Raw genomic sequence first — 22,558 nt, 5'->3', positions numbered from 1 at the left:
CTTCACTGTTGGCAGTAGGGATCTTGACCTACAAGATCTCGCCACAATAAAATACCACAGTATTTCTCATTGAGGTGACTGCGATCTTCCAGACCCGAGCCAATTGAGGTCACCGTCACCTGATGAGGTTGCACAAGCTGGTGCAATTTGTTTTATGGAATTAAAATTTTCATAAGACCAAAAAAAAAACAAAACAAAAAAACAATTTTGCTCAATCCAATCCAATCAGCTCCCATTACACACAGTCTAGTTTGATCCCCGCTGTTTTATTCCTCCGTTTATCAAAGTCTGTCGACCATATAACACCAATTAGCAAAAAGTTAATTATCCAGGAGAATCATGCAGATTTCCTCATGTCAATTGTTCTGCAGCAATCTTTTATCCGGAACAAGCATGGTGGTGGTGGCAGGGCGAAGAAACAATTACCCTTGAAAAGGAAGAAATCTCCAACAAAGTTTTGCTTACTTTGAAAGAGAGGACAGAAAAGGCAGAGAAAGCAGACATAGTTTCACTAATCTAGGATGAAATCTTTATTAAAAGGAAATCGACGTAAACTGAGTTAAAGCCCCTAAAAATCTGCTTTTGTCTCAGAAAGAAACAAAGTTAAACTTCTAAGCACCAAAAAACAATCTGATAGTGAAAACATAGTCAATGGCAGCATGAGGTATTGCAGTAGTTTCATCCAGGAAAGAGAACAGAATCTACAGAATTACGCGGCAAAGTGCATCTCAGCAGTCTGAGGGAGAAAGAAAGGTTTGTCAGTTCAGTTCAAAAATGTCAAACTGAGATACAAGTACCAAATTTACAGTTTTATTGGGCTGTATGACACATCGGTGTGGAAAATCTTGTGGTGCCGGGAGGCAAAGGAGACATAATTTGATTAACGTTCGACATTAATTAATCAAGGAGCTAGCGGGTGATTTTTACGATTTCATGAGTTCCCATTATTTGCTCAACGACCAGCTCACCACCCAATCCCAGTCGACTAGAGCAGATGTAGATGCAGCGTAGCCAGTGTATCCTGGAAGCTTGTTTAATGTTACAGTGGGTTATGATGACTTGTGGTGTTGTTTGTGAATTCCAGTATAATTGGATTCCGTTTCCATTTGGGTAAAATCTCATCGTGGTGAGGTGTCAAACCCTCTGTCTGACAAGAGGGGCGGCCTAAAAGGCACAAAGAAGACAAACAATTGACAACTCGCCTTTGTAGATGACAGACTTGATTTGGCTTTTCTATTCAGTTAGTTTGGGGGGGGGGGGGGGTGATAAGGGCATGAAAAGAAATCAATATGAGCCGCAGCAGCAGAGAGAAATATGAAATGAGATTCATGAGAGGCAACCCAAGCTGCGATCCGTTCCCACGTGTTGATAAACTACCATTCCCTCTGAATAAAGCACACTCTGGCCAGCTTCGCTTCATTCATTTATTGACAGATTGTAAAACAAGTCTAAAATAACACTTTTTTTTGTTGTTTTTTTTTCAAACAATTTGGTCCCTTAACGTTAAATAGGTTTGACTCAACAGTAGCTAAGCTGCTATGAAAGCTCATCACATTTCTTCCCCAAAAGAAATGAAGTTCACAAACAAGCAAATAATACAGATTTACTTTTTTTTTTTAAGAAAGAAATTGCACAAAATCTAATGGGTTACACCGTTTGAGTCTGACTCTAACAGTGAATTCTGTAACATACAAAACATCTCTGCCTTTAACAAATAATCATACATTATGGACTTGATTATTTTCTTTTACTTTAGGCCTGAGAAAGGATAAAGATTCTGCTTTTAAATGTGAACTCTCATGCAGTCCTACGTGTGGCTATGGCACCAATGCATTTGACAGGCTACTGATTGTATACAAACACCGTTTACTTCACTTATACAGTACCAGCCTAAATCTAATGAAGAACATTGATTTAGTCTAGCTCTTGCAATATTGTGCTGGAATGCACAGCAAACTGTATTACATATATATTTTATTTTACATCTGCACTGTTTCACTTAATAAATTTGGCCATTTTCTCTGTGGTTTCTAAGCTGTTGTTGTCTCGGATGTTTCAGGCTTTCGATGTGTAGGGAAAGCAGTTGTCCTTCCGTTTCACAGGAAACCTTTTATCCTACTGGCATATCGTATTACCCTCTTGCTGATGACATCAAATATTTGGGCCATAATGGTTCAATATGCATGTGGCGCTAATGAAAGGAAAGAGCAGCAATCATAAGGCTCTCCGGTCTCTCTCATTTGTATTCACCTCCTTTCATCTGAGTCTGGGAAGGAATTCAGCTCTTGTCCACTTTGCAATAAAAGATTTTCATGCAGAAGGAGAAGATATAATCTGGGCAGACAGGAGAGAGGTATTATCATCATCATCATCATCATCATCCACCCAAATAAACAGAGAAAGAGCCCTTTGCCTTTACTGTGGGGCAACAGCCTCAGAGGATGAGATGATAGAGTTAGGGGATGCAAGGAGGACTTCCCTCCTCCTCTTATTATTAATAATTATCCCCATCGTCTGCAATGATCCCCTTGCTCCACATTACAAAGGCAGGGATTTCTACAGCCCATCTGAGGAAAACTTTATGAGCATAACCAGTTTATGATCAAGCTGACAAAGGTGCTCAAGATTAATAGCGTACTGTAGTGCGTCCTCGCTTTACTGCTAATAAATAATCAAATGTTCTTATTTTACTTGAATGGCAGCTTCTGTTTCCTGGAATCGCACACAAGGAGTAAATCGATTTGATTTCTGTTCAGTTAAATTTGAAAGAGGTTTTTTTTTTTTCTTTTTTTTTTTTTTTTTAGCAGAAGACAAAGAAAACCCAATAAGGACAGCTGCATGTACAGATCAAGTTTAAAATGACGACCTGCTTTATAATGTATTGGTTCCCGTTTTTTCCAGATAAAATATACATTACCCACAGAGCCACCAACTCCACAACGTCCCTAAGTCTTTTGCTCCAGATGCTTTTGGTGTGAGCTACTGGAATCTGACTTGCTTGTTCAGCAAACTGGACAGGAATCTAGGAAATTTTGAGGCCAAATTAAGCGTAAAACTTCCTGTTGTTAAATTCTTTGAAAAGTTGTACATGGTCTACCTTGGTAGGTTTGTTGGTTTGGCTCATACAGTCTGGCCTTCACTCCAATGTGCATAAATGAGCTACTTCCCCGTTGCCAATTCACCTCCTTGGACCACGTTTGACAGATACTGATGCTTACTGAACAAAAGCTGAAGTTGTGGAAATACTATGACCCCTTTCTCAAAACACACCAGTTTCTCCCTGATCAAACTCCTTCCAACCCGTCAATTGTTAGGACAAACTCTTCACTTACTGCCTGTTTTCCATACAGTAACATATGTCATGATGAAGATATAATCAGAAGCCTCCCTTGCAAAAAGCTCCATCATAAACCCACATTGACCAAGCTCTCTCTGGGATTCCACTAGTCATTCAATGGCCCATGCATGTGAGAGCTTTCAAAACTCACATTAGAATTATGGAACAACTAAAGGTTTGAGTGGTCATCAACCACGATACATAATTTTTTTTTTTTTAAATCACATCTGTGATGTGTTTTCTATTTCTCACAGCACCTGTTCCTGAAAACACTGCACTTAGTTGAAGTCCAGTCATTTTCTTTTTATATCTTTAGCCACACTTCAGAGCAGCTTGTCCTGTGTGCATATGGCTAAAAATCAGAACTGTCAAACTTCATAAAGGTGGACTCAGTGTGGTTTTTCAGCACAGCTTTAATTACTTCTTCATATTCTGGAGAGACAAAGTCGTTTATTCTTTCAGAAGTCATCTAACACTGGGCTCTGCCTACCTCGCTTGGTGAGCCAAGGGAGAGCCCACGATTGGCTAGCTTCGCAAAACACAAAGAGATGGTGAAAAAGTGCCTTAATCCCACACTTTGAAGTTTTTCCTTTCACACCACCTGCCAGAGGTCACAACGTTATGGTCAGTGTATGCAGAAAGGTAGAGCATGTTTTGAGAGCTTAGCGTGGTTTTGAAAGATTTCTCACAATAAATACCCATCATGTTCAGTAGCTTTTATGTAACTGCCTAAAAGATAGCTGTAAACCTGTGAACAAAAAGGTCTATTTTTCCTGCCAAGACAGAGACAAGTGCTGCGCCAAGTGCTAAGAGCTTATTGAGTTCTTACAGATACACGTCGCACAGCTTCTAAATTGTTCTTTAAGCTATCCAGGTGTTCTAAAACATAGAAGTACCCATTAAGTAAAGAAAAAAGCAAACAAGAATCAGCAACAAAGTTGAGGAATGGACTCAGCAAAGAGAAATATAAATAGGTTCCCTTCAAAAGATACATTTTACAAGAAATTTGCCTTGTCTCAGAGAAGGTTGTAACCTTGTTGATTTAAACAACCAGTTTGAACCTTTTCTTGCAAGGTTTAAAGTGACATAGAATCTACCAGCATGAAGATTAATTTGTCTGACATGGTCTTGACAAATTAATAAAAAATGTAATCCTTCATTTACTTTAGCTAATTATGACTGGCAGCTAATTGTTGTTCAAGAGCTTTTCACTTGTCTAATAGCACCTGGTTTCACAGTGGATTATTGAGCAGAGGCTGAGCGTGCGTTCAGCTTCAGGTATTCTAACTGGAAAGACATAATTGGCAACACAAACTGAATCCAGACATAGAAAAGGCCAAAAAGGATACAGTTATCAGTAAAGCAGGTATGATGTTTTGACATGTTTCTCTGCTTATCTATTGTTTTCCTTACTCAATTGTGTTCATTTGGAAACTGCAAAATGTGAACATGAAATACATTCAAAATCCTTACATTGAGTAAATTTCTTTAAGATCTCTTTGTCTATAGGCTTAATTTGTGGACTGGTTCAACATGTAATTTGTATAGTTTATTTATGGCTCTAGATTTCACCACTCAAGCCATGCAAAAAGAAGAACACAAACTAAAACCAATACAAATTGTGTATGAGGAAAAGTGAGGCTGGCAATGTCGATGACTGGAGCCCTGCTACACTGGGCTGTGGTCGGGGGAGGCATGTGCGACTGTTACGGTTACACACTCGGTGGGTGTGTCCTTGGTCCGGCGAAGGGACGTGTACAGCCTCTCATCCAGGTTAGAAGTCAGCTTGTCCGTGATTTCTGCTGTGATAGTTTGAGGGCCGTAACCCGAGGAGTTAGGTGGGTGAGGAGGTGAACGCTCGTCTGGGGGTTCAGGAAGGTGCCCGCATGGTTTGCTATCCTCCTGAGTGTCAAGTTGCTCAACCAGCCCTCCATCTTTTTCAAATAATGAGGGCTGAACTGGTGGAAGAGAGGAAGATGTGCGTTCCTCTGAATCTGTGACCGTAGGTTTCTTGATCCTCAATTCAGACTCGGTAGACGTTGGCTCAACCTTTGGGGTGTCAGGAGTGCTGCCAGTTCCATCGCTGGTCTCCTCGTCAGGTGCGCTGACGATGCGGGGCAGTGTACTGTGGTAGCTTGTGTCCAAGGGGTAGTTTACACTTTCTCCCCTCCGCAGTGGGATACGGTGTCTTTCAAAGGAGGACTGGAAGTGTCTTACTCCGGGGTCACTCCACTGTTTGTGGCGTTGCCACTGCTTACGAAGGTGAACACGGGATCGGTGTTTTCTTGGCGACTCCTCCAGGTCAAACTGAGGATCGTGGCGGAGGAACTCATGGAAGAGCGCATCTGTTTTCTCATCTATGCTGTAGTCGCGCCGATGAAGGGTTATTAGTTGAGCTGGAGGTTGCACACCCTCTCGAGGGTTGAGCATCTGACCATATGGCAGCCAGCTTGAAGTACTAGCACCTATTTCCATGGGAACTCCTCCACTGGCACCCAGCAGCAACTCATGTTCAGGTTCCTCTTCGAAGAGATAAGACTCAAAACTCTCACCGATAGTGCCTGTTCGCCCCGCATTGGTGAAATGATGCCTTTTCTCGTTGGCAGTTCTGTCTTTAGGGCTGTCAGTGATGCTGCTGCTGCTAAATAGCCTCAGGTCCTCTGGACCTCGCGATGGAGCCTCTATTGACGCATACCCGCTGTCCATCTGTAACAGTTTACGAGTCCCTGACTCTCCATCACTACCCCCACGCTCTGATTCTGTGCTACCATGTTTTCTCTTTATTGACTCTTGCACACCCAACTTCTCATCTGCATATGCAAAGAAGTCCTTGTCTCCCTCTCCACCCTCTGCCTCATCACCTAGGTCCTGGGACGGGTAACTGGGAAGCCCTCCTCTTTCAGCATCTGTTCGTACACTCAGCGAACAAACACTGTCAGCATCGCTGCAAACCGAGTTCCTGTCGTTGTTGCTGCTCTGGTCAGAGGCAGCGTACTGTTCTAGTGATGCACGTAGTGTCCAGATGTCTCGGTAAAGTGACTGTGAATCCTGGGGTTGGAAGGAGTCTGAGGAGTAGCCGCCTTCCGTCCTCACCACAGAAAGGGTCTCTTCTTGGGGATCAGGGGACAAGCCAATCACCCCTGGTCCGCCATGGCTGCAGCTGGGCTCCACCACCACCTCTACCTCTACCCTGCAGTGTGCACACAGGGATTGGATGACAAAATAAAACACAATAATAAAATAAAATGGGAGAAATAAGGACACAAGTGTCATTGTCAGAGCATTGACCTGAGAAACATTACTGTGTTCACAGAGTACAGAATGATTTTTATGACTTGCAATGGCTGCTGCTGAATGTCCTCTGAACTCTGAGTGAAATCTTTGAAGCCACAGGAACTAATATTTTGCTGTCGGGTTTGGAAAAAAAAAAATTTTCAAGAAGAATAAATCCAGTTGAATAACTGAGCAAGAGGCTCATAAAACAATTTTGCTCATTGCAGCTTCCGAGAAGTTAATTACATATTACCCAATAACATCAAGCGCTCACAGGAAACATTAATGTTTATATGTTTATTTAATGTTCAGCACTAGCAAAATCAAAAATTATATACTGAGCAGTTTTTACTTTATGAAAGTAAAATTATATAGCAAAGATATAAAGTTAGAAAACAATTTAATGTTTGAGGACCTTGTGAAATTACCCAGCCATGTCAGCAATGGAATGGGTTTTTAGGCCAGAAATAAACTCTGTGTCCCAATTTTCCACACCACTCTCGGGGGAGGGAGGAAGGGAAGAGCACTCCGGGAATCCCCAACATCCTGCTTAAAACATGAAATTGAGTTTAAAAGACCTCTTGTTTACTGGAACTTTGTCACACAAGTGGCCAGATTATGGCAAAATCGCATCTTCACACTAAGAAACTGACTACATCTCACAGAAAAACTATTCCTATAAGAAAAAATCAAGAACACCCTGTCATTTCTACCCAATTTTTAAAATGAAGACCTTAGCTGTGAATTTATAGCAGCTATTTCTGTAGGCTTAGATGAGATGTGAAGCCTGCTAAAAGTCTGATTGTAAGAGTGAGGAATTTATATGGATGGATGGATGGATGATGGATGGAAAGACATTTTACAGAAAATGATGGAATGCTTCTGAATGGATAGTCAATGGATAGACAGATGGATCTTTTAATGTATAAATGAATAAACACGATTGCTTAAACTACGTATATGTCTGCTGCAATAAGCAATGAATCAATTTATTGCATGAAAAATTAAAATGAGCTTTCTAATTTCCATTCTGATGATTGATATACTGAAGGGCAGTTTTGTTTTAAGAGATGATGTTATCCATTTCATTTGTGTTTGGGTTGTGTGTGATTTTTATTTTTGTTTTATTTGTTTTTGGTTGCTGCGTTTCATTTTGGATATTTAGAATAACTTCCAATTTCAAAGTTAAGTGTTTTTTTTGTTTGTTTTTTTTTTACAAAATTAAAGTTTATTGGTCTTTGAGAGAGGGAGCATGCATTATTATGCCATTATCAATATTTTACTTTAAAATGCTCTCGAAACAATATTATCATTTATTGCAATAATTACTGGGAATGAGAAAATTCTTATTAATATTTTTAAGAATTTTATTAGATTAGTGAGGGAGTATTGAGACTCAGAGTTTAAGTTTTCTGTACAGTGTTACCATAGCTGTCTTGTTGCAGTAAAACATGGTTGCAAGGCAGCAAAGCAGTGGACGGGATGAATGGCAAGGGAATTAAAGATACCTGCCGAGGGAAGGGGGTGGTGTGGATGGGGGTGACAGGAGGCGTGTGGTGGGCTGGCTCTGATAGTAGGGGACATCCTGGGTGCGGGCAATGTACTGGATGAGGTCTATGTGGTGAGTATCATTGTCCTCCTGGTCCATGCTCTCGCTGGCGGCTCGCTGGCGTTGGAACTGCCTCCGCTTGGGAGAGCCTGGTACACACCAAACACAAAGAAAGAGCAATGAGTTCGACAAGCAGGAGACAGCAGGAGCCAAGTTACACTTAATTCAGCTGAAAGCTCTGTCCGACTGTTTGGGATTTTGTGATCTCTTTGGAGCAAGGATAGAAGAGCATTGGGAGGAATCGGTGGTAGTGTGTGTATGGTAGATGAGGTGAGCGGCAGGGAGGATTAAGTCAAGGGCTCAAAATGATTTGGAACAACCAAACTTTACGTCATTGAGCCATCTGTCTTGTATGCCTGTGTGTTTACATCCAGCTCAGACAAAAGGTGGCTCACAGTTGGTTGCTGGATCTCCCTGCAAAAACCGTTATCTGTTTGCCGTGAGAGAATGCTGGTAAAGACACAAAATAAAAAAAATCTACAGAAAAAAAATAATAATAATGAGAAAACAATGAATGATGGAACAGAACAGAAAGAGTATCAGAAATGACCTCTTGTGTCCAGGCTGGATGCTCTCTGGCTGCTGTCCAGCTTCCACTTTTTTATTTTGAAGTAGGGGCTGGCCCCCTCCAGACTAGCATGGCGCCGAAGTTTGGTGAGAAACTGCAAGACGGGCCTCGGACTTCCCGCAATGCCACCGGTGGGGCCCGCACCATTGTTTTCCATCATCGGCGCTGCCTCTCCTACGCTGACATTGCTGCCCCTGTCCCGGGGCCTCGCTCGCATCATCTCAATCTAAGCAGAGACACAGAGATGTGGTCATGCGCAAAAATCTCCCCACAGCAGTAGTCTGAGTGGAAACCTCTCTGACAGTCCGTCTCTAACGTAGCGTTTCCACGTTTACCCTTCAACCATCATTCTCCAATCTAACGTGTGCAGAGATGTGTTTAGGTGCAAAGTCTGGCCGAAAAAGCACCACTTGACAAGTGATCCATGTTTGCATCATCATAAACTTGGTAATATACTTTATTCTAGTTTCATTCTATTGTCTTTGGACAGTAGTTATATCCTTACTTAGTACTTTCTGGTAAACTGCAAGTTTTCACCTAGATTTAATGTTAGGTAAAGTTACTTACAGAGCTGAAGGTCGGCTTCGTTGAGCCGAGAGCTGCAGAGATCTCACAAAAGCTGTCAACCACAGAATTGAGAGCATCCCCGGGGAGGGCACAGCTGGGATTCACACTTAAATTGATCAGCGGTGTTTGTGGCAGGGGGCAAAGCATTGGCTAAAAAGGGAACAGCAAACCAAAAACAGGACTTGTTTTAGGCTTCATCTCTTGACAATGTGGCTTTTTGGAAAAATAAATCTAATAAAATCATACTGAAGAATTGTAGTCTCTGACCTGGAATATGGAAAGAGCTGATTTAGCCACGGGGCGGGTCATCGATGTGATGGTGTTTTCAGCCGAGTCACACTCGTGAATGGTGACAATTTTGAGTGCCGGCGAGGGGATGTTGAGGTTTGTAAGCCGCGCGTTCTTCAGGTGGTGGAAGTCGCCTTCGGTCAGAGTGTACCTGAGGTGCACAGGTGGAAGTGTGTTTGAGGCAGAGAGTGTGCAGTGCTTTCCAAAGGTACCACTACCCTTTCAACTGTTCAGCTGTTTGTCAAGTTGTAACCAATAGCTAGCCACGTGACGTAGATAATAGTAAAGTGAAATAAAAATTCTAATGCTTTTCAAATTAAAAAGAAAGATCTCAAAAGTGTGGCATGAATTTGAATTAGACCCCCTTTACTCTGGTAAACCCAAAATAAATGCAGTGCAACCAAACAGCCTTTAGGTATCAGCAACTAGCAAAAGAGCTCACTTAGACATATTTTAATCTCAGTTAGACTGGATGTGTTCTGTGAAGATCCCAGAGGTTTGCTGGAGAGCATTAATAGACAAACAGCAATTATGAGACCCTTCCAGAGTTTTGTTCAGTCCATCATTTGAAAATAGAAAGAGTGTAACATAATTACAAACCTCAGAAATAAATTGATATGCTTGACAGAGAGGGCTAATCAATTTATTTAAGTAACAGGAGACAAAAAGATAACTGTGTTAAAATAAAGTTATAAGAAGTCTCATTTTCTGATTGCCACAAGCCATGTCTTGGACATAAATGTGCTATAGATTATGCTGTTTTGAAAAACTGAACGCATTGTGCATGGTAGTAGCAGTGGGATTAAGGACATAAAAACTGGCTGCAGTTGATAGGAAGATGGAAGGAGGTTAATGACCTGTAAAAAAATTCCCTGCAAAACATTTGAGAAGTGACAGGATTTTCAGCTTCCAGCAGGAAAAAGTCCCTGAGCATACAGTCAGAGCTACAACAATATAACAAAGTCCAGACTTAAATCAAATTAAGAATATTCCTGAAACTCTCTGGAGAAGCCACTGAGATCCAGGTGGATCTGGGGTGGAGGAATTTGTCAACTCAACAACCATTAGTCCTTCATTTTTCTTCAGCAGAAATGTGGAAAGTCATTGAAGCTAAGTAAAGGGCAATCCTGGAAGAAAACCTGTTTACAAAAGTCTTAAAACTGAGGCAGATTTTACCTTCTAGCAGGGCAGTGGTCCAAAACACACAGTCCAGCCAATGTGAATGACTTTAGGCTATTTTTGCAAAGAGGAGTGGAATCAGTTTTATTAATTGAAAAAATTCTAAAAAAAAAAAAAAAAAACAAGCATAAAAAAAACAACTAAACAATAAACAATTACAATTAAAAAAAATCACTAAAGCTTGTGGTTGCAATGTAACCAGATGTTCAAAAAAAATTCAACATGTAGAAATACTTTTGCAACCCAATGGAAGTGGCACACATTTGTATTATAAAGCTCACATTGGTCTGTCTTATCGTTGCATAAGAAACCACATGAAGGGAAGATCTCTGACTTCAGAGCCATCACAGCCTCACCAAACTCAAGGTTAGGCCCCATAGAATAATGTGCAGGGCTTCAGGAGAAAAGTAGAGCAGCAAAGAACAAACAAGCAAAAAAAACCAAAAAAAAAAAACTCTTTGTGTCCCCCAGCATGTATAATGGATTCTGCAGTCATTCTCAATGCTACACCAGCGTAGAAGTTGGACATAGTGAATTGTTTACATTCTTTGATCTGAGAAAACAGCAATCAATTAGTGCAAGAGTCGAGTGCTGAACAAAAAGCAAAAATCTCTTTTCAAATGCGTGTGTGTGTGTGTGTCCATGCTGGCTGTCTGACCTGCGGCCCTTCTCCTGGGGTTTCTTGCCATGATCAAAGAGAGCAGCTTCATTGAAGGAGACACGGCGGCCTGTGGGGCCGGTGGACAGGAAGCGCTCTGTCTCTTGGTTGTGAGAGCTGGCCATGGACAGGCAGTCTGACTCATCCACCCCAATAGTGATTTCTGCCCAAATGTAAAGAGACAGAGGGAAGTCAGAGAGACTCAGGTCTTCAGGCTGATAGATGAAGAAGAGTTTTAATAAAAGATGAAAAGGAGATGGATGAGTAACTATATAGAAATGCACTCAAAGTGACTGGTGGGTAGCTGGACAGGAGGTTCATCAACATTCAACATGCCCCCCAAAGAATTGAAGCCCAGTTACGCTGACTTAAACTTACGTTGATGAAGTCTGCCTTTATAATGAAGTGGTGCCAAATCATTTCCTATGTGTTCCCTGGCTGTTGTGTAATTTCACAATGTATTTTTAAGTCAAATCACAGGTGCTAAAATGATCAGTTTCTTTGCTGTCTATACTTTTAATAACTCCTTTTTCAAAAGGTAAAGCTCCTATAACATTTCATAAGGTTTGAGCATAATGTACAGATTGTCTAGAGATTGTCCTTAATTGGTGGCTTTGGTGTAGCCAACCCCTATAGTTTCTTTTATAGAATTTAAATCTTAGTATATGGCTGGTCATGGAAAAGGGTTGATTTTTGGAAACAAGTATCATTTATTTATATAACAAATAAAAATCGCAAGCACTTCATGGAAAGACTTTGAATATTAAAGCAACCTCAAATTACATTTCTAATAAAAAAGGAGAACAGAGTAGAAATATGAAAAAAATTACAGATTTTATATATGGATATATACTTTGGAAAATTATTATGTTAAAAACTTTGTTTTAGCACAGGCTGCCAGATTTTTGTTTCATTTGCTCTGATATCTTAAAGGGGTCTGGAGGCTATATTATGTCCAATCTACTTAGCTATAGCCTTTTATCATGCCACAATGCTCTTTCGAAACATACCTGGAGTGTTTGTTTGATTCATTCATGCATGTTTGAGAAAATCTCTTGGCAGCCATTTACGGTGCCTGTGTGTGTGTGTGTGTATTAGAGCGAGTTTGCCTGTGGCCTTTGAACTCTTTTTCTGGTGTTTAAATGGTTTTATAATTCACGGGTCAAAAATGACCCATAAGACAATCTTTGTACCATAGTGGTGTGCAGCCCACATGGAAATATGAACAAAAACAAAGTGTCCCTTTTTCTTATGATGGGATCCATTTAGGAAAAGCCATAAAATTCCAAGTTGGAAAAAGATAGCTTATGGTATTTTTTTTTTACAGCTACACATGGTAGTGGTCACTTTTGACCCGCAAGACAGCACAAGGGTTAAAAAAACAGCTTCCATCAGGGTCAATTCCTCATTTTTAGTGTCTGTTCATTTATTCCTTCTTCCTTTCTGCATCCCCATCTTACCATGGGTGGGCTGAGACTCCTCCATATAAGGGGCAGTTTTCTCTGGGTCATCATTGGCCCTGGGATTGAAACACAAGAGCAGATTGTTTTTTATGTTGCAGGTAAAACTCATATTAAATTCTGCACTATCAATACGACAGAACTTCTACACCTACTCACCAGTTGCTCTGCGTTCTTTCTCAACAAGTTTATTACACATTTGGGATATTTTCTTAAAACCCTCTCTGTTTTATCACCCTTATTAGCTGCTGATCCTCTATAGTGCCTCCTAAATCCCATGCAGAGGATTTTGCTTGATGAGATGAGAGGAAAAAAAAGAAGAAGAAAGAAACCAAAAGCTCTCCCTAGTCATTTTCCTCCATTTTATTACACTGAGCAGGGCTGAAAGCTGCATGCATGTGCTTGTGTGGGTGTGAAGTGACTGGAGGGACATCTCCATCCACCCAGATCTGTGCTTTGCCTTGTCTTTCATTTCCTCTGTGGCTCCTGCTTTGCCATACAAGTGTGGTTTGGTGACTCCGATAGGCATGTGTGCATGTGTGTGTGTGCGTGTGTGTGTGTGTGTGTGTGGAGTCTCTGCACAGTGCTGGGTTGAGACACAACATTAATCACTGCCGATGGCTGCTATGAAATCTCATTACCCTCATCATTTGTACCAGTCGGCCCGATTCTCGTTTTCACGCCTCGGCCTGTGTGCTCGCTGTTTATCTGCACCTAGAGCTCTCGTGTGCTCGTGTGTACGAGGCTGTGCATGTGCTGCCGTTAGACGGAGCCACAGAATCCGAGGGGTGAGGATGGCGGGGAGGGGTGGGGAGTTCTGGGGGAGGAGGGACCGGCGGGAGAGGGAGGGGTCAGCCATTTCTGCAGCGAATAAACACAGATGATTCGCTGATAAATAGCCGTGAATACTGAAAGTGCCTCCAACAAGGTGTTTTCATAACAGCACCACAGGAGGTCCTGACATTCAAGCAGCAGCCATGTAGAATGAGCGAGCACGCTGCGCTGTCATGCTTTAACATGCTTACACGTCTCTGGAGGCTGGCAATCCTGCAAGCAATAACAATCCAGCAATGAAAGCATATCGGTAAAGGCTTTTTTTTATTTTTATTTTTTTTTATTATTATTTGCATTGCAGGGACTGTCAAAAGTTTGTACACCCAACATTTAGTGTGACGTCTTTTCTGTAATATTTAGCTGAAGCTCTATCTTGTTAGAAAAAAAAGTTTAAAAAAAATAAATAAAGTTACTGTAATAACCTGGTAGCATAAGTAGCCACATTTTAAGCAAACATGTTGATTGAGTTTCATTATGCAGACACTGTCCCACATCATTGCCAGTTGAACTTTGCCAATATTTATCCAAATCCATCCGACTGTTAGGACATCTCCTGTTCACAGTCTTCCATGAGTGAGCTGGGAGACCTTCTGCCAGATTTAGTTTTGGAAATTTTGGCTACAATTTTCTAATTTTGTTGACTTGCGTACAAGCTGTGACTTAGTGTGATGCTTAGTGTGATGCTTAGTGTGATGTATGGAGAGGAAGAAATTCCTCTCCGTACTTATGTATTAAACAGTCACCCACAAGCCTGGGGTCAAAACTAGCTAGAATTAAGAAGTGAAGATAATTTCATAACTGGACAAAAAATCCAATTCAAATTGAGCAACAAAAACAACAGAAATAATTCAGACCATCAGTCTACAGAGGGGATGATGTTCTTTAGATGATCCACAGTGTTATCTTTTCAATGTCAAACATACCTTGTAGAAAAGTAGACGAAAGCATAAACGTGGATTAAACAGACAATTCCACATTCTTTAAAATAAAGTTAGATATTTTAGCTAAAACTGGGTATTATTTTGGATGAAAGGTCCAATCCTAACTCTTAATTCACAAAAACAAATAACGAAAACAGGTGATTGTTATCACACATAGAGCACGACCTGTACTTGCCAGTTTTCAGTATTGGTTTTGCCTTCTCCTGACTGATACCTTTGTACATTAGATCCCTAAAACCTAAAACCATCGTTTTTCAGACACCAAAACGATGGTGTAGTCGAAGGATGCAAATGAGTTTCTAAGAAGACTAAATATTGCAGTTCAAACCAAAGGTCCAAAAACGTTTTTGTCTAAGAATTCCTGTTTTATTTTCCTCTCCAAACTGTTTTGTTCTTCAGTTGAATTTATTTCAATTGTGCAGGATTTATGTCACATTAAAAAGAAAAGAAAAAGAGAGTTTTGAAATGATCTCATGCAATCATGCTTCTTGCATGAGAATGTTGGTGTTTGTATACTTCTAGAATCTGCTGTATGTCTCACTTGTTGCTTGTTACATCCATTTTGAAATTACAATCAGCTCCATAATGGGTCTGTACATATTAGGTCTAACGCCAGACTCTCCTTAAATGTTGCATCTGAGTTTAGCAACAACAGACTGTAAAGAACCTCCCAAATCTCCTGGATTTTGTAGCCTAACCTGTGGTTTTGCCTCAAACTTCATGAATTTTAGGGAGTTTTTAAGTGCAGCAGAGCATTATTGTAGGTTTGAGGGGGATTGGTGGGTAGATAACCGAGACATTTGGCAATAACATAAAATATAACAAAAATCAATACAACGGGCCCTTTCCTACAGCCTCAACATCAGCAGCAGACTTCAACCAGTCTCGCTGAAACATGGTCAACAAAAAGTGAGCACTGAGGGGCTTTATGAGGTTACCATTTATTACTGTGCTCTTGTTATTAGATTATACAGCTGCAGCTTTTATTACGTTCTCTGCTTTTATCAGGTAAGTCTGTCGGTTTCATGTCGTTTCAAGGTTTATATAACTTCAGACGAGGGGGGTGTAAGCAAACGGTTGAACGACAAATAAATACATGGTGGATCTACCGCATTGTTTCGATGCCACACCTGTCACAGAAGCGCCCTCCTCGGCAGCAGCGGCGGCAAACGACGAGGAAGACGGAGATGCTGACCAGCGTTCCTACCAGAAAGACAGAGAGGATCACCAGGAGGAGCACATAGCCATCCGGCTGCTCCTCAGGCTCAAGTGGGATCTCCTGAGGTTAAAACACAAAAAGGTACGGAGATGTTAAAATGACATCTTTGCCTCTTAAAGGCTAGACAATGCTGCTTGTGTCTGTCTGAAACAAATCAACTTTAGAGGAAGAAAAGTCTATGTTTTCGGTAGCGTCACACATTAAACAAGCACAGCAGCTTGTGAATCCTTGCTGTTGCCAGTTAAAATTGTGTTGAATCATATTTTTCAGCACCATTGGTCTTTGTAACAAACTGTCGCTTTGGGCCTGTACAATGCTTTTTGGGGGTTTTAAACAGATTGCACTTAGTGTTTGGACTGATAAACTGTTAGGGGTTTGAGGAGCTCTTCCGCTATGAGGCAGCATGATACCGTAAAAAAGTATAAAAACTTTAAATGACACAACATAATTTATTTGGCTTAAACCAGAAAAGCAACAGATGTTCCTACAGTTGCTTCAATAATATTAGGACATATTGGTTATAACAGGCAAAGTCATGTTACATACAACAATATTTTTTGTTTTGTTTTGGGTGTGTTGTTATCTTCATATTTTTTTTAATCAATATTTTTTTTTTTTTTTTTGTGCAGACCATCAGGGAACAAATTCCACAGCTCATCCTGCTTCAAGCACTGACCTTGTGCCATTCAGATTGATGAAAGTAAAATTAGTATCACATTAAAATGGTTACAAAGGAAGAGTTTCATCATCTGGAGAACATTGCCAGAGTGCGACTCCACTACAAAAACAGCGAGATTTTTCAAAAATGCAGAAGAGGAGCAAAAAGAGATGTCACCTCAAGCTGGCATTTAAAAACTCTGCTCAGCCTGCTTGTGTATGTTAGTATTATAGGAAGGTGTTTTATAGTTTACTGAAGATATTAATATGTTATAGGTCTGACCTATTACTTTTAGAAGCTCTCTAGACTTCTGATGTCTTCAGAGAAAGTTCCTCTCTTCCTGCTTCTTATTAAATCTAGAGTTTTGTGTTCTAAAAAGCAATTTAAAGACTTTTTATCCTTGCTTTTGGTTATAGTTTTGTAGTTATTTTTAGTGTATTGTAGTAATTTGTTACATTTTAGCTTACTGTATGATTATTCGGCTCTATTGCATTTTTAATTTGAATTCACTGCCTTTGCCTCATGAAAAAATTTTTATTTCTAGTTCTGCATTTTTTAGAATGCTATTGTTTGTATATAGATTATCTTTTCACTTCACTTCTGTGTTTTTATTTGCTCTGTTTATATGCAACGTTTTGCAATGTCCTATAAGTTCAGTAAGACAGCCATCTGCCTTCTGTAAGCAGTGCATATTTTTATATACAAAAGACAACTTTCTGGATAACTGAACTTGTCTTCTTAATTTTACTCACCGAAAGTAAACCATACTTTCATATTTTAGCTACATAGGAGCAACTATATGGCTTTGCTATTTTCTGCAAAGTAAGCTAGAAGGTGACAAGCAGATGCTAACCCTCAAATGGTACAAAATTGTTTACTTTGCAACATGAGAAGCTTTAACAATAGAGCCGATTTATGGCTGCTTCCCCCATAACAGCAGCACCATGCAGTTTAAAAGATTGATTTTAAGCCCACCGGTTGGTTGGCTTGCATAAACTAAATCTATATATATACAACTGTCTGAATGATCAATAAACTCCAGGAACTATTAACCTGTCTAAGATTCACATTAGCAATGGGAGAAGAAGGAGTACAGCTGAGGGTGTAACCCACACCATGAGCAGCACAGGTGGATGCCACAATTAGCATTTTTTTTGTTTTACATACATTTAAAGAAGGAGGACAAAACAATTCCAGTTTAAACCAGAAATCGTAGTGGTCTTTTAATTATCTTTCTCCGGAGTTCTCTATGCAACATTACACTACTCAATGTCTGGATAAGTGCAGTAAAATACTTTTAATATAGATGTCCAAATGTGCCCATAAAAAGCAGAGACATCATAAAACTGGTACATTTTTCAAGTACTTGCATTCACACTGAGTTCTGAAGTCTAAAGGACAAACAAGATCTAAAGTAAGAACATTAAGAGTGTAGATAAAGCAATGCTGCGCTACAGAATCCACCGAAACAGTTAGCAACTAAGATTGTTTTTCACATTATATGTAACATTTCCTCTTTGTCAGTAAGTTGTTCAACACAACCTTGAGGTTTAATGTCCCCAGAATCATGACAAAGTAAGAGAAATGTAAAAAACAAAAATTTAATTACTTGTGGTATTCTGCAGAAAGCCACAGCATAAAGTAGGTCGTTACTTCAGCAATTATAATAAAGACTTCCCAACATGATTATAGCTCACAGCTGCTAAAAAACTGAATTTCAGTTTCTCTGGAAATTTACGTAACAATTACTTTTTTTAATTTTTCTTTCAACAGAAATGCATGAACTCAGTATCTGCACTCAATATTTGGTTGGGAACTCTTTTGCATAAATTACAGAAGTGGTACCTTTGGCAATATGGGCAGACATTAAGTTCTGCTAGAAAATGAAATCAGCTTCTATAGAAGCTGATTTCTAGAGCTTCTGGTAAGGAGAGGGAAGCATGAAATGCAATAAACTTCCCTGGTAATTAGCTGAAGTTGAGAAAACCTCAGTGAATCAACACCAGCAGGTGACATGGCTTTCTAAGTTTGACTGTGGAAATGTCACACTAGACCTAAAGAAACTTTGCTTTGATTCTGTGGATCGCCACTCTTCTTCCAGACTATGGGGTATTGGGAATGCTCCCACTGTAACATGACAAATTTTCTTTCATCTGAAAATTGGACTTTGGACCGCAAAGCAACAGTTCAGACGTTTTTCTTTTTAGCCGAGGTAAGATGCTTATGACATTGACTCTGGTTCAGGAAATGCAACAGCTGTAGCTCAGGCCCTGAATACTGTATATATTTGAAGTGCTGACTGCAGCTTAAATCTATTTCTTGTCAATCTCAACCAAGCACATAAATAGGCTTCTGCTTATGGTCCTAGTTTCTTTTGCACCATACCTTTTCCTTCCTTTTACCTTCCCAATAAAATTCTTGTCTTCTGTCTCCCTTATCATTTGTTTATGTTATAACATGACCATTAAATAACATTTTTGTATGGAAGATGCCCGTCTATTGATTTTATGTAATATTCGAAACTGACTTTAGTTTTTTTCTATCACCTTTGTCAGGATTCTTTCAAAATTAACAGAAATATTTGTCAAGATTCACACGTGGGTGTGCAAATAGAGTTTCCACTGATTTAGAAAACAAAAATCTCACTTTTTAAATGATGTTTTCATTATTGAGGTCCACCTGTATATACAACTGGCAGATTTTTGGATATCAGACAGACAATCTTTGAGCTCTGTAAGAGACAACACAACAAGTGTTAATGTCTGACGTCACGCCATAATTTCTCTGCAAAGGGAAATTAAAGCTGAGATTAGATCAGAGATTTAATTATATCAGACCCAGGTCAGGATGTTCTCTATTAGCCAGTCAATCGACCAGAAGAGAATATGAGGGGAAAGTATGGCTCTGGTGCTGATCTGCACGCAACACACACACACACACACACTAGCATGCACGCACACACACACACGCATTTAACAGGAAGTTTGAGAACAAAGTCAGTGGTGAAAAGCAGACTTACTGTGGAGTTTTCTGGTAGGATGTTCCAGACGGCAGACTCATTGCTCATGGTCCTAGCCAGCTAAAGAGTCCCCCTGAGAGACAACACAAGCACACAAATGCACAAAGGAAGCGCCTGTCATTGGAGCTGTTTATCAAATCACAAAGTCAGTCGCCAAATGTGCTGTTTTGTCCAGGGGAATAAACCCAGGCATGTCAGCCAAAAGCAAGCTGACAGAATGGTGTTTATTAGCTACCGAGGATGTAACTGGGTGTTATAATTTGTTAATTTTAAGGCCAGCTGAAAGCGAAATCTATCCTGGAAACTAAAAGGACACTGCAAAAAAAAAAAAAAAAAAAGACAGAATGGGCTAAAAATCTGGGATTTTGGAAGTGCCCAGACACTGAAATGGCTTTTGTAAATTGAAGCATTAACTCTTCGGCTGTACACCACCACACATAGTTTTGGATCAGGTTGACAACTGAGTCTATTCCCCATATATCCTCTCGCACAACAGAGAGAAACACCAGCTCTTTCAGCACTGCTGCCTTGTATTAGCTCTTCCAGATCACACCCTTTAATGCTGCTACTGCTGCATCAAACACCCACACATACACACACACACAGGCACATGTACGGATGATGCTACTCACCCAGCGAGGAAGAAGCAACATGCCAGCAGCATTCAGCTCTTCTTGTTTGCTAGTCAATCACTGCAGCACTCAACTTCAGCAACACAATCTTTAATCTGTTACCTAGTTCCTATCTGACTTCCATACACTTGTAAGCCATCTAAGAAGGAATGGTTTGCTTTGCAGTAAATTGCTGCACCACATCCTGCTTTCTGCCAGCCCAATGATCTTACCCTGATGGAGGGCAGCGCGCAGCAGCAGCAGCAGCAGCAGCAGGAGCAGTTCTGGATGTGTGTGTGTGTGTGTGCGTGTGTGTGTGTGTGTGTGGGTGTGTGTTATGCTGTATAGCTCAGGACTCTCTTCCTCAGCTCCCTTGCTGCATCCTCAGCCGACTGAGCCAGAGCAGCAGTGCTTCCCCCTCAGGACCGGCCCGCTGGCCTCGGAGCAACGGGACGAAAGCGCTGCATGTCTGGCAACAAATAAGATAATTATTATGTTGGTATACTGTTGACATGATTCAGTTACCCATATTCAACAAATACTGTAAGACTATTTTGAAGATTTATTTTATTTCTCCTGATGTCTTGGTGGAGGGTTGGAACTTGATCAGCTCTGGCTATGATTGGTTAATTAAATACTAAAAATTAGGGTTTTTAAAAAAAATTATTATTATTTCAGTGTAGTAATGAATCAGAAGTAATAGCTTGCAATTTTAAATCTATCACTGCACCTACCAACAGCAAGTATTTTTTATAATTTTCTTAGTTTATTAACAAACACAAAGATTAGAGATATAGACTTTGACGTGAAAATTAGAACAAGTGTATTTTTATTTAGTTATTTTTATTTTTTAGCTAGCTTCATTGAAGAACCTGAAGCTAACTTTCTTTTAACTTTTATAGTCCTGGTTGAAACAGAAATTGTGACTGGTTGAAGCCTAGATCTTCCGGTCAATGAAAAATCGGCGTATCGGACAAGAAATTGATGGTTGGTGCATCACCATGTGAAGGAATGAAAACTACTTTAAGTACGGGATGACACAATAACAATAACTTTCATCACCTGGTCTAAATGGTTACAGGAAAAATTAGAGATATTCAGTAGTGCAGAATCTGGTGGAGCTGTAATAAACGCGAGCTGTGACATGAGTTTGTAAAAGAACTGTCGGGTTTCGCTGTGTTGTAAGCCCTGAAAATAGCTCTGCTGAATAGTTGCCAAAGCAGATGGTCAGACACGGGTGATCCAGCAATACCGTATCCTTTCACGCTTAAAATCTCAATTCCTACCAGCTGCATTACCGGTATCACACAGCGCAGCTTTCACAGCGCGTTTAGATTTTGTTCCATCTTTTAGCGCCAATTATCTTAACGCCTCCAACAAAGTAGGAAAAATAGCAGCAAGGTTTCAGAAAAAAAAAACAACACATAAAAATGCTCGATTTCTTTGCGATTGTGTTTCTTTTTCTCTCTGATTTATCATTTCTGAAAGAATGCAGGCTGATCCCGTATGTTTTTGCTTTGAAAATGAATGGAAAAAAAACAAACAAACAAACAAAAACGCACAAATGGATGCAGCGAGGCATCTTGATATTTCACAGGCGCCTTTGATTTTTATCTGTCCGGCGTTTGGCAAGGCTTGAGCGAAGGCAGCAGCACGGCTCACGATCTGAACTGGCTGCACACACACACACACATAAACACGCGCACGCACGCACACACACGCACACAAAGCGGCTACGGGCAGCACTCACCTACTCGACCAGCCTGGTCCATACATGAGGCAAAGGGGTCGAAGGCAGCAACACAAAACACTCCTGTGAGCACTTCAATGTGTTCTTTTTAAAGCTTAAAAGTATTTATGAATGAAACGCCACCGTTTGGGACACGCCCACCGCCCCGTCAGAGGCTCACCACGTGACGTAGGGAGTGAGGTAAAGGGAGTGAGGGATGAAGGGTCTCTCAAATTATCCCGAAGCGCATCACAGCTGGAGCACAGCCAGACGAAAGCCTGGGAGGCTGAACTACATGTAGAACAATATATTTTACGCACCTTCGTCATAGCGAACGAATTGTTGCTATTTAAAAAAATATATATACTTTTTTTTACCCCCTTTCATTTGATTTACACATGTAAACAAAGCCTTTAGATTATTTGGAACAATAAGATAAAAGAATGACTCCCCACCCCCTCATTTTAGTAAATCAAAACATGCTCCAATATCTGCCAACTCAACCGTGTTTCTCAATTATAAAAAATAACCTTGTGGGTCCATGGTTTATGTTGCCAATAAAGGAATTTTGGCGCCATCACCTGGCAGCGAGAGGCTATGAGTTTGCT

At 40.4% G+C, this 22,558-nt stretch overlaps 1 protein-coding gene across 2 annotated transcripts; it reads right to left on the bottom strand.

Annotated features, from left to right (window-relative positions):
* Positions 1-1,406: 1,406 nt before the first annotated feature.
* cbarpb (CACN subunit beta associated regulatory protein b) lies at positions 1,407-22,108 on the bottom strand. Of its 2 annotated transcripts, XM_044130092.1 has the most exons (11): positions 21,972-22,108; positions 20,455-20,690; positions 19,611-19,683; positions 15,845-15,993; positions 12,940-12,998; positions 11,480-11,642; positions 9,622-9,793; positions 9,355-9,504; positions 8,770-9,013; positions 8,119-8,308; positions 1,407-6,527 (listed from the first exon to the last, which is right to left on the bottom strand). In XM_044130092.1, the coding sequence occupies exons 3-11, from the start codon at positions 19,656-19,658 to the stop codon at positions 5,006-5,008; spliced, it is 2,697 nt and encodes an 898-aa protein (XP_043986027.1). In that variant the 5' UTR covers positions 19,659-19,683; positions 20,455-20,690; positions 21,972-22,108; the 3' UTR covers positions 1,407-5,005. The 2 variants fall into 2 exon arrangements, with proteins under 2 accessions (XP_043986027.1, XP_043986028.1); XM_044130093.1 differs by lacking the exons at positions 20,455-20,690; positions 21,972-22,108 and adding an exon at positions 20,243-20,445.
* Positions 22,109-22,558: the final 450 nt, after the last annotated feature.

The sequence above is a fragment of the Gambusia affinis genome, linkage group LG10 (assembly GCF_019740435.1).
Source record: "Gambusia affinis linkage group LG10, SWU_Gaff_1.0, whole genome shotgun sequence".
In the NCBI taxonomy this organism is placed as follows: domain Eukaryota; kingdom Metazoa; phylum Chordata; class Actinopteri; order Cyprinodontiformes; family Poeciliidae; genus Gambusia; species Gambusia affinis.
The sequence above is the reverse complement of the archived record's forward strand: the minus strand, read 5'-3'. Positions and strand labels throughout refer to the sequence as shown.